Source organism: Uloborus diversus, chromosome 9, assembly GCF_026930045.1.
Source record: "Uloborus diversus isolate 005 chromosome 9, Udiv.v.3.1, whole genome shotgun sequence".
Classification (NCBI taxonomy): domain Eukaryota; kingdom Metazoa; phylum Arthropoda; class Arachnida; order Araneae; family Uloboridae; genus Uloborus; species Uloborus diversus.
This window is the reverse complement of record NC_072739.1, coordinates 11,038,096-11,052,714: the sequence shown is the minus strand read 5'-3', so window position 1 is coordinate 11,052,714 and position 14,619 is coordinate 11,038,096. Positions and strand designations below refer to the sequence as shown.

At 36.4% G+C, this 14,619-nt stretch overlaps 1 protein-coding gene across 1 annotated transcript in view; it reads left to right on the top strand.

Moving 5' to 3' along the window:
- Nucleotides 1–14,619, top strand: part of LOC129230631 (membrane metallo-endopeptidase-like 1) — a 65,810-nt gene that overhangs the window by 33,121 nt on the left and 18,070 nt on the right. The window contains exons 8-11 of the mRNA XM_054865046.1: nucleotides 2,917–3,000; nucleotides 6,286–6,425; nucleotides 9,032–9,278; nucleotides 12,656–12,754. Coding sequence (XP_054721021.1) covers nucleotides 2,917–3,000; nucleotides 6,286–6,425; nucleotides 9,032–9,278; nucleotides 12,656–12,754 — 570 coding nt within the window. The remainder of the gene's footprint in view (nucleotides 1–2,916; nucleotides 3,001–6,285; nucleotides 6,426–9,031; nucleotides 9,279–12,655; nucleotides 12,755–14,619) is intronic.

The following is a 14,619-nucleotide window of genomic DNA, read 5'->3' as shown; positions in this document are numbered from 1 at the left end:
AATTACAGTAAACATTATTTTACTTTTCGAAAAGTAACTGTAGTTACCAATATTTTGTTTAATAAGTTACTGCATTTATAAGTATAACTGCCCCTTGTTATATCACTGAAAGTGAAATTTTTAAGTCTTTTTTCCTCCGATTGAAAAAAAAAAAACAACCCAGCAATTATACAGAGTAAGATCATGTTCTTTTGTTGTTTTTATTTAGGTTTGTCGTAAGTAAAAAACAACTAAATTTGTTGAACAAGAACATATCAGTTACTTGTATGCTAGTTGAATTGCTATTTTTAATGACCTCGGTTATACCGCGTTTTCTTAGATATCGCTTCCCGAGAAGTGCGATAGAATGAAGGGCTACTGCTATTTTATTTTTTGAGAAGCTACTACCATGACTTTATTTTTCGAATCCAACATGACTTCGTCGATTCACCAAACTTAAAACTTCTCGGCTGAATATGCCACAGATTGTAGCATATTCGTCTGCGGTGGCCAAAAAAGTGAAAAGATGAAAATGATTTTAAGTACATACGTTAAGTGTAATTCCAAATTTGTTTTTCATGCTATTTAAAATTGAGAGCATAACTTTCGAAGTAAAGCAAACGTACTTTTAGTTTTTGAAAACACATTTTTTATCTAACCGCCACGTTTACTTAAAAAATCTTTACTAATAATAAAGCTGAAAGTCTCTCTGTCAGGATCTCTCTCTTTCTGTCAGGATCACTGTGACGCGCATAGCGCCTAGACCGTGCGGCCGATTTTCATGAAATTTGGCACAGAATTAATTTGTAGCATGGGGGTGTGCACCTCGAAGCGATTTTTCGAGAATTCGATTTTGTTCCTTTTCTATTCCAATTTTAAGAACATTTTCCCGAGCCGGTTACAGGCGGAAATGGGCGCAGCTATTAGTTTTCAGGGATGTCAGCTTTTGCAGATGTATGTTAGCCTCCAAATTAAGCAGAGTCACATTTAAATGAGCAGAACTTGCGCATCAAAAAATTTTTACTTATCCCCCTCCTTCAGATAGACTCGTCTCAACTGGACGTTTGCCAATTTCATACAATCCGTGGTTGGACTGTAGTTGCATTGTTCAGAGATTCATTTATGATATCTGGCCTTTAATCACAATAGCTGGGGGGGGGGGTCCTTAAAATTACGTACCATATACTAGATAATTATAGAAAAATACGTTTTTAATTAGCTTACTACGGTATTTAACTTCAAGAGCAGTATAAAAACAGAATAAAAATGTCATTTTTAATATCGAAAAAAAGAACGAAGTTGTAACGAATAATTATGTAAATTAAGTCATGTACAGTATTACAATCAAGAAAAAATTCGTAAAATATTTAGAAACTAGCAAAAATACCCGGCGTTGCCTGGGTCAGTTATAGCTATGAGAAAAAATCGTTACTTCTTTTTGTTTTCTGTTTTAAGTGAAAGAATTTAAAACACATCTTTTTGACGTGATTAAAAATCGAGTTTCTTTCTTACCCATAAAACTAAAATAGCAATAAGTATAAAGAACAAAGTAGTATTGATTTAGAAACGAAAGCACTATATTTAAGCATATACAAATTTCCAAAACATGAAATTAATCTTCTCGTGTTTAAAAAGATGAATCTCTTGATACTTTTCTTTTAACATGGAGTCTAAAACCTTCTCTGTATGGCTATTAAAGTACGAAGTTTTAAAAAAAATATAGCCGCGCTCGTAATCCCCTTATACTTGCTTTAGTTATTTTGGGAAATTTCAATCATTGTGGGCTCTTGGTGCGATTTTACCGAATTTGCTTGAATCGTTTTGGGATACCTTCGATGATGCTCCCCCCCCCCCTTCTTTCATTACTTTGTAAAACGATATGATATTAATTTTCGTTGAGATATTATCGCCAGGTGCTGAGATACTTTTGGTCACTATAAAATGGCGCTAAAGAGTTTCATCCGAAATGTTTCCAAAATAAGTAGTAAAATTTGGCGATTGTTTGACATTGTGCAAAAAGTAAAATTAATGGAAGTTTTTGTGCTGTTTATGGATTTGCCTAACACAGTAAAAAAAGTTTTTTAAAGATTATTTGATTGGCGATATTTTGTTTACATGGTGAAAGCTGAGAAACATTATGACGTAGTCTTCGGCTTCAAAAACAGCGACGTTGAAAAAAACTGCCAAATGCATCAGTTACGGAAATCTTTCTGCAAAAATTTTGGCGATCTGCTGATTGATTAGATAATGAGTAAGTGTTCAATCAGCATAAATAGTAATAAAAACCATTAATTACATTAAAGTTCCGTTTAAATGGAAAATGATGAGCCAAATCATGTATTATTTGCCAATCTTGTGCAAAAATCTTACTTCAAGATTTGACTTGAGAAAAGCCTTGAACAGTCACGAAAAGCAAAGATAGTCAACAATACTATAATTGCCGCTATCGACAGGGAGTTGAGATGATACACTAAATACTGTATTGAGTTGAGGAAAGCCTTCGAACATGGAACTAAAAAGCTCATAACTCGTTTTTTATTCTACTTAGAAATTTCGAATAGGTGCCATCTTCAGCAGAAAAATCAGAGCTTTCGATGGACATATAATATAAATATGTGCAAGTATTTTTTCATCCCTATATTAGAGAATTTATACGAAAATTGTATTTTATTGCCCCCCTAAGGGGGTTTTGCCCCCCATAACGGGACGAAAACTACCCTATGTGTTATTCTGATGCATAAGCTATATTATTGTAAAGTTTCATAAAAATCTGTTCAGTAGTTTTTGCGTGAAAGAGTAACAAACATCCATACATCCATACATCCATACAGACAAACTTTCGCATATATAATAGTAGTAAGATAGAGCTGCCAACTTTTTATGCCTTTAATAACGGAGTAACACTAGAATGATGTAATAGATTTGATTCATTTTTAGGTTTCAAGAACAGCAGCTGGTTCTATCCAAGATCTCAGCATTTCGAACGTAACTCTGCTAACTTTGTCTGATATTGCGCCCCAGGTAATTTATTGTTTTGACACATTTATTTCTTTGCTTAAGTGCTTGTCCAAGGGCAGATCGAATACGTATCGGAATTTGAATCTAACGCGCTGTTAGTGACAAATCTGGGGTGGTGCTTTGCTAATATATGTTGGTGGGGATGTCTGAAGAAGGGTTTTTGTGTTCGCGCGCACACTTTGGAGATCAGCTGCTTCAGTACGCCATGAATGAACGAGAAGTGCACACGTTTGTTGCGCAACGCATTGTTATTAAGTTTCTCGCAAAAGAGGGCGCTAAACCCTCTGAAATTTTGAGACAGCCTCACGCACAGTTTGTGGAAGAAATACTTCACACACTGTTAAAGAAAGACTGTCGTCTTTTGGATGAAGAACAATCTGCATATCGCAGCACACGAGGACGCCAATTGAAACGGAACATCATTCTTTTCTATGAAAATGTAAGGCCACACACTGCCACATTAAAGCGGGAAAATTTAAGATAATTTCATCTGACACCTTGGAAACTACTCCGTTACAGTCCAGATTTATCGTCCTGTGACTGCCATTTGTTTGGACCACTCAAAAAAAAGACCTAGGAGGACTACAATTTGATGATGATACAAGTGTATAAACGAGTTCATGCGCTATTGGCTCTGCATATGTCCCTCTTCTTTCTGTTATGACGGCATCAAAAACTTGGCTATCTGATAGAAAAATTGTGTATCAGAGGTAGGAGACACTATGTAGAAAAAGGATGGCGTATGTATGTCTTTTTTGGTCGATAAACATTTTTTTAATGAAATTAAGATTCATATTTAATCAACCATCGTATATAAAATATAATTCACATAAACTGTTTTGATTGAAGCATTTTTTGAGCAACAGCGATTTACTTCAAATTTATGCTCATTAACTTTCATGCCCAATTCATTAAAAAGGTTTCTTTGGTTAGACAATAAAACTATTTCAACCTCACATTGTATAAATTTTAAATGTTTTATCATGAAATAAAATTTATTTGACATTCAAATCATTGTTGTTTATACATCAAAAGGTGTGTTTTGATACAAAAGTTTAATATTTCTTTCGCCATCTATTCAATCTCTATCTAACTAGTGTTCTATGTCTATCTATCTGTCTATGTCTATCTATATCTGACTGTCTATATCTGTCTATCTATATCTATGAATCGATCTTTCCATCTATGTCTGTCGATCGATCTTTCTATCAATTTAGCTATCTATTTAGCTATCTATATATCTATAATATGTCTATCTATATATCTACTTTTCGATACATCTATTTAGCACATCTATATACCTACATTTCGATCTATCTATCCAGTCTATCTATTTAACTATTCTTCAATTTGTTATATATCTATCCATCCATCTTTTTCGTGTCTCTCTCTCTCTCTCTCTCTATCTATCTGTCTCTTTTTCTATTACAGTCTCGCCCGTTTATAACGAAGCCAAAGGACCAAGTAAGCATTTTGTAGAACCGTAATTTCGTTCTAAAAAGTTAAATAACACACTGTAAAATGTGAAAAGGAACCGAAGCTATTACGTTATAGCCATAAATTGCTACATACGACTTTCTCTATAAAAGGGTGAGACTATATCTATCTGTATCAGTCTTTCGGTCTGTGGTAGATTAAACAACAAAATTGTCTGAGGGTACATAAATTTGCCTGAAGAGTGTCGGACGGGGTTATGTTTGTCTGAACAGCAGAGCTGTGTGATATCGTGTCTGAACGGATGATTGTATTGATGTTCAATTTCAGTTGATTTTAGCATATAAATCTAAATTTATCTTTTAGTTTGAGCTGAAAATGTTAATTTCAATTTTATCTCTCTACTGGAAGTAAACTTCAAACATTTCAGAATTCGCGTTAAAATGAGTAATTTGGGAACTCGCGCTTAAGAATTTTTCTCTCAACACCCATTTCCCTTATTGGTTTATTCACTTAGGTACGTACTTGGTTTAATACTTTATGACACAGAATAAAAACAAATTTTCGATAAACCCGAACCCCCGCTTGGTGGGGAAAGCACTCACACTTTAAAGAAAAAAAGTCCTAACAAAACTCATACGATGAGAAAAACACTCACACATTGGCTGCTCCGGCAAAAAAAAAATGCCCCCCCCCCCCCGAGACAGTCCGACAAGGACTAATTAGTATACACCTCAGGAGCAAGAGAAGGTTACAAGGAGAAGCTAAAGAGCAACATCTTCCCTTATTTCGTAGGACACCAGATTTACTCCCCCCCCCCTTAGTGTGTATATTTTGCTCGCGATCCGAGTTCTAGAGGGTAAACGAGCTGATATATGATGCATCACATGGCTTCCTTTTTACCCCAATTTAGTAATTTTAATCAAAACTTTCAGAATAACACCAACACCATAACCTTACCTGATTCGGGAGGGCGTCATTCACTTTAAGGAATCTAAAAACATTTCAAATATTAACCGATTAATTTTTATCAGTTTGTCGCGAACCGATGCAAAAAAGCGTTTTACAGAGATTACGTTTCCCAATCTCGAAAATGTTAACGTAATTCAATAGATAACTCTCTAAATATCGCCAATAGCGCCGAATTGAAACGAAATTTGGAAAATAAAATTTTTCGACAAATTTGTCACCATATCGCCAAGTTGGTGACGAAACTTGGTGACCAAAAGCTTGGTGATATATGGCCAACTGTTCGTCAAATTATAACATCACTTGAGTTTGCATTGAAATTAACACTGATTATATCCCTAAAAGGTGTAAAAGACCTCTTTTGGAACATCCGGAAGCAACCAAAAGGGGAGGTGCACAACGGGGGAGGGAGGTATGTAGACCCCCACTAGGAGCCTACATACCAAATTTCAACATTCTACGGCCTACCGGTTTTGAGTTATGCAAGATACATACGCACATACGTACGTACATACAGACGTCACTAGAAAACTCGTCTATCTGTCAATCTATATCTATGTCTATTGATAGTCATGACTCGGGGATCGTCAAAATGGATATTTCGGACGTCCATAAGGTCTTAGGTACATATGCACGTGCGATCGAGCCAAAAAAAAAAAAAACTCAACGTTCATTCGAGGGTGAGCAAAATGGAAATTTTGGCTGATGTTTGAGAGAACATTTTTTTACGAATACAATACTTCCTTTACTATGTAAAAGAAAGTAATAATTAGCTCAGAGATGATAGTCAAAATTTTAATCAATGTGTATAATAAATCATTAGACTATCAATGCAGCCTTTGCAACTTCACGTTAACTTAATTACTTTTATTGTATGTTTCGCAGATTAATTGGTTTAGATGGAGGAATATTGTATTCTCAGAGCTACGTCTTAATTTTCCACCTGACCAGCAACATGTTTACGTAGACGGAGTAGAACATAGCATTGCAGCAGTCAACGACCTGTTACACAATACTTCTTCGAAGTAAGAATGATATTTTGTAATTTTTCGTTTTCAGCTGACTATTCTTTCATATTATTCGTAATTTATAAATTTGTTCCAGCAGATATATTGGAAAGCTGTAATTAAAATTTTCTTAATTTGAATCATTTATTTCAGAAACCATTCAAACACCAGGATTTCTAATTTTAGGAAGACAGTCATATATATCATCATGCTAAGTAGCTAAGAATTATTCAATAGGGATTAAAACACGTTTTCAGGGGCGCGTCTGCGCAGCCGAAATATAACCCTAGCTTGCACTCTAGTTTAATTCTAGGTCTGTGATTTCGACAGTGCCAAGTATCTAAAGTCACTCCAGGTAAAATTAGTAAACAGTTTTTAAAAGTGTTCCCCTCCACCAGCCCACGTACAAAAAGTTTGTGACACGCAAAGTATTCTAAAAAGGGGGACATGCACCAACACTCAAAAGAATGTTTTCTCAAAGGCGTACTCAAGAAAGTTTTAAATGTATGCTCGTGTTCTGAAATCCATCATCCATATCAAGTACAGTAATCTCTCGATTATCCGTGGAAAAGGATGGCACGCTAAACGCGGATGCGATTATAAGCGAAATCGAGGATAATCCGCAAATTAGGTAAAAGCGATGCTAGTGTTTGCAATAGCATAAAAACATCAATAACTTTCCCATGCTTGTAAACTATAGCTAAAACGTATAAGTGCATGTAAAAGCTAAGAAAGGGTCGCTCGTTATTGCAAACGGATTACCCCCACATACGCGAGGAAATCGTACAAGCAGATTAATTGCAACAGAGTAAGCTAGGTTACACCAAAAACGCCTAGAGGAGGAGAGATGTCCCTATGATGATCCCTATGGGATCCGGTCACTCGTTTATGCACGTTAGTAGTGTAGATCTAAAACTTAGTAAGAAGTAAAATTCAAAGTACAGTGGAACTTGTAAAGTTGACCACCTTGTAAGTTGACCACCTGTCTAAGTTGACCGCTATTTTCAGGCACAGAATTAGATCTTATCATATAATTCAACCTCTATAAGTTGACCACCTGCTTAAGTTGACAACTAAATTAGTGCACCGCAAGTGGTCAACTTACACAGGTTTCACTGTAGTGAGTAGTGTAAATTTAAAAATCAGGTTCCAACTAGTCATGTTTCGGGGATCTTGAAATGTTTGATGCCATTGGAGGGGCAGGGGAAGAAAGAAATAAGAATGTCTAAAAATAGATTTTGCACTTGTAAAGGAAAATTGAGTGCATTAATCTACATTCCGTTTATCATCACAGTTCAGTTTATCATCAGTATATCAAAAAATTTTTTTGAGCAATCACGATTGCTTATTGTTTTCACTTGACAGTCCTTGATGTTGTGGTTCCTTTTTCAGCTTGGACCAGGGGCCTCTGCAGCACCACCGCCCACCGGCACGGCTCCTCTGGTCCTGAGCACTGTCCCCAGGAATCCACTTCTCCTGGGTAGTGGCGTCCATGTCCTACACACGCATGCTCATACACATACACACTCACACACGCGCTCGCGCCTTTACACACATACACACGCCTACGTGCACACACGTAAGCCTACACACACACACACACACTCAACTATACACACGTAACCATCCAGGAGGAGGGACATGTTTGGGGGGGGGAGAGCCGTTTCTAGAAACAATAACTCTAATGAGTAGGGTCTTGTCTCATCTCGTGATTGCGAAAAACATAATTTGAATTCAAAGTTTCAGAATTCAAATTAGATTTGATTAGTGGAAGTGGGTCACGGGTCTTTTTTTTTGCAAGTGTGAAAGGCCGCGGATTATCGTGAGTTTACTGTATACAGATTTAGAGATTCTACCTGCTTCGACCATCTCCAATCCATATACTGCTCAATTACAAGATCCTTGTAGTCCAGCAACTCCGGAATTTGTCCTCTGATGTTTGTACTGTATGGAGCTTCTTTTCACGTCGCAACAAAATGTAAGAAGTTACGGAAAACAGAATGATCAATATTCCTTGTGAAATAATGATATTGTTCAACCGGTATCGTTGCATGTGACTTTTAGCTGTGGGATTATTTGAAAAATTGATGATCGCAATAACAAGTAGAGTAGACATATTGCCGAGCTTCAAAGCTTTGTGCAAGGCAACGGGTGGATAATTTATTGCGTTCTGTTGCGGAACATGCTGCACAACGAAAGTATTTACTGAAAACCTTTTTTAACTTTCCTATTGGATTGTCTTAGAGGCCTTACCCTTTTTCAGACCTAATTCGATCCACCGAAATGACATCCAGTCTTTCATGTGCCAACAGTAAGAGGTGGATGTCAATAGCACAGATAATTTCGCATCCAACTTCCCACCAGATGGCGGGCATTTGGGCGTTCACGATGCGAAATTAACTTCAATGATGAAAGCATTTAGAATAGTTTACGGGGAGCAGTTATTACTTGCAATGGGGTGAATAGTTTTGAAAGGACGTCTCTTGGGATCGATAATTTGATTTAAAGCAGCTTAGCTGAGCCTAAATTGGTTGTCACTTCAGTAATAGTTGTACATTTGTATCTCGATCAATGAGGAAGCGTATACTTTTCATGACGATTTACTGTTTATCTTTGATAACTAGAGTTTTGGCCAACTACTTGACGTGGAAGTTTGTGTTTCACCATCTGGGTTTCATGGGCAAACCCTTCCGCCAAGTTCTGGAGAATAATTTCCAACTTCTGCCGCGGAAGACCCGGAAGTTTGTCATCAATCCTGATCGGTGGTTGCCTCGGTGGAGACAATGCGTGGTGTACATCAAGAGACTGGTGCCCATCGCGCTGCTTGGGGAATACAACAAGAGCATTGATTTGGATGTTCGAGAGAAAGAGGTAAAGGCACTCTGCCGCCAAATGAATCTTCGACAGAGTTGATTTATGTAATGATTTTACGCCGGAAAAGTAAAGAAATGAAATATCATTTTAGTTTAGGCCAGGGGTTCTCAAACTGGGTGCCGCGGCACACTATAGTGCCGAAGGAAGAGGCGAGGGGTGCCGCGAAGTGTCCATGTTACCAATATAGTATCGTATATGTTAGGTGCGTTTGCCAAATCAAGTCATATAGACCAATAAGGCCATTCTCCCTTTTTTTGATGCAGCACAGTAAAAAATTGCTAGATCTTGACTTCATCTTCATTAGAATGCCTAACTGATGATAATGCTTATCAACAAGCAGTTTTCAATAACCAGACAAAAGTTATTACAAAAGAGTGATATAAAAACTATCTGATCTTATTTTACTGTAAGTTTTGCTTCTACATGGTTCATTGTAGGTTACTAGTTTAAAAAAGGTTGTTTATTGATGCTGTAGTCTAATTTATGCAGTTGACGAATTCACAAAGATAAGTGTCACTCCGTACGCTTTGGAATTTTCCCCTGTGATTTGATAACCAAGAAAAATAGATTGTTGGCCGTTAAGACTGTGCTTAACCTTTTTAGAACTCCGGTGTCCTTATAATATGACACCGGAGCACCGAGTGGAGGACATGATCATGTGCTGCATATGCTGCACATATATACACGAGTTGTGCCGATAATGACAGAAAACAGACATTAACGAATTATCAAATGCCCCGAATATGACGATAGATCTTTCTCCTCTCTATGGAAGTAAACATGGCATTTTCGGTAATGCTATTGGAGGCTATCAAATGTGGTTTAATGTATACGGATATCAAAGACCCTTCCAATTCGTTTTAGTTTGGTAATTTATTGGCGTTTTTGTCTTCAATTTTCCGTAATCTTTGCCCAGTGTCTTCCTTTGAGATCCCATATTCCTAATAGGTCGAAATCGCTTTTCTTTGTTAAAAATGCGGAGAAACAAAATTGAAACTTAAATTTTCACTTTTTTTTCTTACCTTTTATGATTCATCTGACGAATTATGCAAAAGATGTAGTAATTCAATCATAAAGGAGAAATATATTAGGATTTGAACCTTAGGGTAGTTTTGTTTGGCACACATACGCGTTTACCTAAAAAATAGAAATGGACTAGGGTGCCGTGAAAAAATTCTAATTCTTCGAAGGGTGCCGCGGGTCGAAAAAGTTGAAGAACCCCTAGTTTAGGCAATATTATTGGATTTATGCAATTTTAATTTACGAGATCAACCCTGGATAGAGTTGACATATACAATGATTTTACGCCAGAAAGGTAAAGAAAGGAAACACGATTTTAGTTTACGCAATATTATTGGATTTAGACAATTTTAGTTTACGAGTTCAACCCTGGATAGAGTTGATATACACAAGGATTTTACACCAGAAATATAAGCTTAAGAAACCAGGATTGCAATCTTATACGTGAAATACACCGCCAGCTCAGTCATTTCCAGCCGAGTCTGGTCTGCTAATTCTATATTAGCTACCAGTTTGTTTCGAACTCTTGGCTTCCTTAAGAGGTTTTCCATCTCCAGCTCAGTCACTTTCTTATGCCGGGCTGATGAGTGCTAATAAGCACGAAACTGCAGTCCTCGGCTGGAAATGACTGAGCTGGCGGTGTATTTCACGTATTTCTGCTTTAGCCCTGGCTAATGGGCGGTAATTTACTGAATTTGCAATCTTATAATGCCAAATCAAACATGGATAATGTTAGTGTCATTAATAGTTCTACGTCAGAAAGAAATTAGCTGGGGGATTGCAAGCTTAGTATTTGAGATCACCCCTATGGATGGAATTGAGTTGCACCATGGGTTATATCAGAAAGAAAAATTTTACTCAGGATTTTAATTTTAAAATATTATTTGAATATATTTTAATCTTAAAATATTGTTCGGAACATTGAGAGCAAAAGTGGTGTAAGTCATTTTTTTTATAATTTATATTTAAACCATCTCAGAAAGTAGTCTTATCCTAATTCTATTTCATACGAAAGTGGTGAAAGTTTAAGTTCAACCATTTTCGGATGGACAGTAATAGTGAAATAGAACAGCAACTGTACTTCGTGCAAAATTGACTGAGTAAACTATTGAATTACTCAAAATCTTGTTTTATTGATTTACATTACTTTTGCTCTCAACAGCTTATGTCATATATCACTGTTTAACCATTAATTTGCTAAAATTTTAAATCCAGCTCTTCACATTTCTCGCTCTTAGCTCTATTTCTAACAATATTCTAAAAAGAAATTAGGTTGCATGGCAGACCAACAGTTGAATGAGCTGCGCAGAGTTGAACTTTAAAGCTACGTTAGGTTTTAAAAAGTTGAAAAAGCGATAAATCTGATAGAACTTAAAAGTCCAGTAAGTAAATAAAGAGCTAATGAAGCAGTTAAGAAACTTGAACAATTGAATGGGTGGCGGGAAAAACGTTGTATGTCGAAAACAACAACTTTTCACTACAGCCAAAAAACGAATCTGCTTAGCGAAATATACTAAACAGGTCACTGAGTACAACACATACAACGTTCTTTCATTCAATTACCCACTCACTTACTATTGCAAGGAAGCCCCAAAGCAAATTTGCAACATACAACGTTTTCCATCTATTATGAACACTTTATTAAAAGGCCAATACCAACTAGCGCATTTTCTGACCGTGTAGACGTACTAAAAACACAGGTGATTCATTCTCTGGACTATTCATTGTTTTTCCACCGTAAAAAAAAAATAAATAAATAAATAAAAAATGTTGAAAACCTACATTCAAAGTTTTTCCCGCCACCCATTCAATTAACAGGGTCGTCTGGACATTTTTGTTCAAATGTTTGCAAGATATCTAATGATATTGGTTAACGGATGATAACTTTTGTCTGCAAACAATCAAAAGCCATCTTAAAGGGAAACCAGATTCCATTAAATTGCAAATTAATTTTCTTAAATTTAATCTTGCTTTAATTTTGGCTTCAAGAATTTGTTTTTTTTCATACGAGGGCTGTGTTTTTTTTTTTTTTTTTTTTTTTTTTTTAATTTCAAAAGCTGACGGGCAATAAAAAAGAGACGGTTGAATACAAAAAAAGTAATGTACAATAAAGATATTACTTTTATATATAAGCACTTTCAGGATTGAAGCATTTGTTATACTACAGCGGCAGAGGGTGTAAAAGGGGAGGTGTGCTGTTGCCTACTTTTAAGCACATTGGCCTTCATAGTGTGCGGCCGAGGTAGGAAAAAAAAAAACCAGCCCTCGTAAGTTCAACCAAATAAAAATTCAATACAATGATCAGAAATAACAATATTTTCTATAAATAATAAAACCTTCCCCTTTGACAATAGATGGAGAGAATTGTTCCTTTAATAGCGAACGAATTTAGGATGATTTTGAAGGACACAAGAGATCTACTGCAAAATGATCAAATGAGAAGTGCGCATAAAGTAAGTCATATTTTTAACCTTTATACATAAAAGTTGTTGTATGTGGCTATCTATCTATCTATGTATGTCATCGCCACTCCGGGTGAACAACAGAAAACTGAGCATTGAACCAGGTATTGATCCATTCGTAATTTTCTTGGCTACATGATTAGCTATGTGGCATAGCTATCCGACTTTAATTAGCGGATATATTATTTAAAAACGATTAAAACCCTAACTCTTTTTCCTGGCAGTTCTTCTTTGGAGCAATTTTCCCTTTTTTCGGTACACTTTTCCCCATAATATTCCCCGTTATCCTGGTAAGCGGTCAAGAACAAGTCATTCACAGAGCGAAGGTTTTTCTTTTTCTCTCCTTTTTCCGTATAAAGCGGAAGTTATTGAATAGTTCGGGAATCCAATGATTCTAGAGCTGCGCCGTGAAAAAAATTAACACACTGTTTAAATTATTGATGTACCGACGAAGGCCATGTGTTTTTTGATACGATAATTTTTTTCATCTTTTCTTTTGAAAGAATGTAATTTCCGTACCGAAAACGTTATAAACATTTCTTTCGCTAAGCGAAGCCAAAGAAAGTACAGCGCCAAAGGCGCTGTACTTTAGTACTTCCGAAGAATTAACCCACATTAACCCACCGGGGGCGTACTGTGCGAGACGCCGTGGGCGGCGAGGTACAGGCCGGCACCGCAGGCGGCTAGTATGCTATAAATGCTATAGTAAAAAAAAAAATGTCGATATTTACCTTTGCAGCTGCTTAGCTTATAGTAAGAATTTTATGTTTAACGTCAAGCGGGAAAGGCTAGTCATAGCCAGTTCATGTCAGTGGCGTAGCTAGAAATTCCTTAATGGCTGTGTCCTGCCTAAAATCAGCCAACTCTGATAATCAGAAACGTTAATTGAGGCAGAGGTAATTTGATTTTACTTTTACATACGCAGTATTACTTACGTCCAATTGATTAGACGATGAAAAACGTATTCTAAGTGGAAAGGAATAACTTTAATTTTAATTGGGTTGTTTCCGAAATTTTAAAAGTATTTTTTTCTGAAAGAGCATGCTTAAAAACATAGGATTTGACCATTTTAAAAATAACTTGACAAAGCTTAATATTTTTTAACTATTATTTTAATCGGCGCGCAGATTGAAATTCATTTTCTATGCTTCTGCACATGACATCACAAGTGATGAAATGCCATTCAGTGATGCCATTAGCGTACAGCGCAAATTATCATTGCCTGGCAACGCAGTAGACAGCAAGCTTAAGCATTCAGAGCGCCATTGGAATAGCGCGCCAAAGTTCATCACTTGTGATGTCATAAAGACCACGCCTTATTTCCAAAATCGGGCATTTAAAAAAATTAAATAAAAAAAAAAACAATTGTTGGGAAAATATGAGTTTTTTCTGACTCAATGTTATTTATTTATTTTTTTACGCTTATTCTATCAATTTCAGTGACTAAAAGTAGTACTTTTGACTGAAGGAAAAACCCCCATTATTGCAGACTAACGGGTCCGGACCCGGGGGCTACCTCTTTTCCTACGCCACTGGTTCGCTTCAGTGTTAACAATATAAATAAAAACCTTATGCAGAAATTTTTGAAACTCCATAGAATTTTTTTCCTTGGTGTGAATCACTAAGTGTCTAACAAGCCTAATAGCAAGTAAAACGGGGGGAAGGGAGTCGAATTGCTCCATGATGGCTGTTTCCTTAAAAGGCTTTAATATTTATTCTAGGAACCTGATTAAAACTTTAAAATGTCCTAAAAAATACAGAATATTAGCAACAGGCCCGGATCTACAAATTTTGGGGCCCCCTGCAACAAAATCTGTAGGGCCTCTCCCCAGAGGCCAGAGGTGTAACGGTAATAA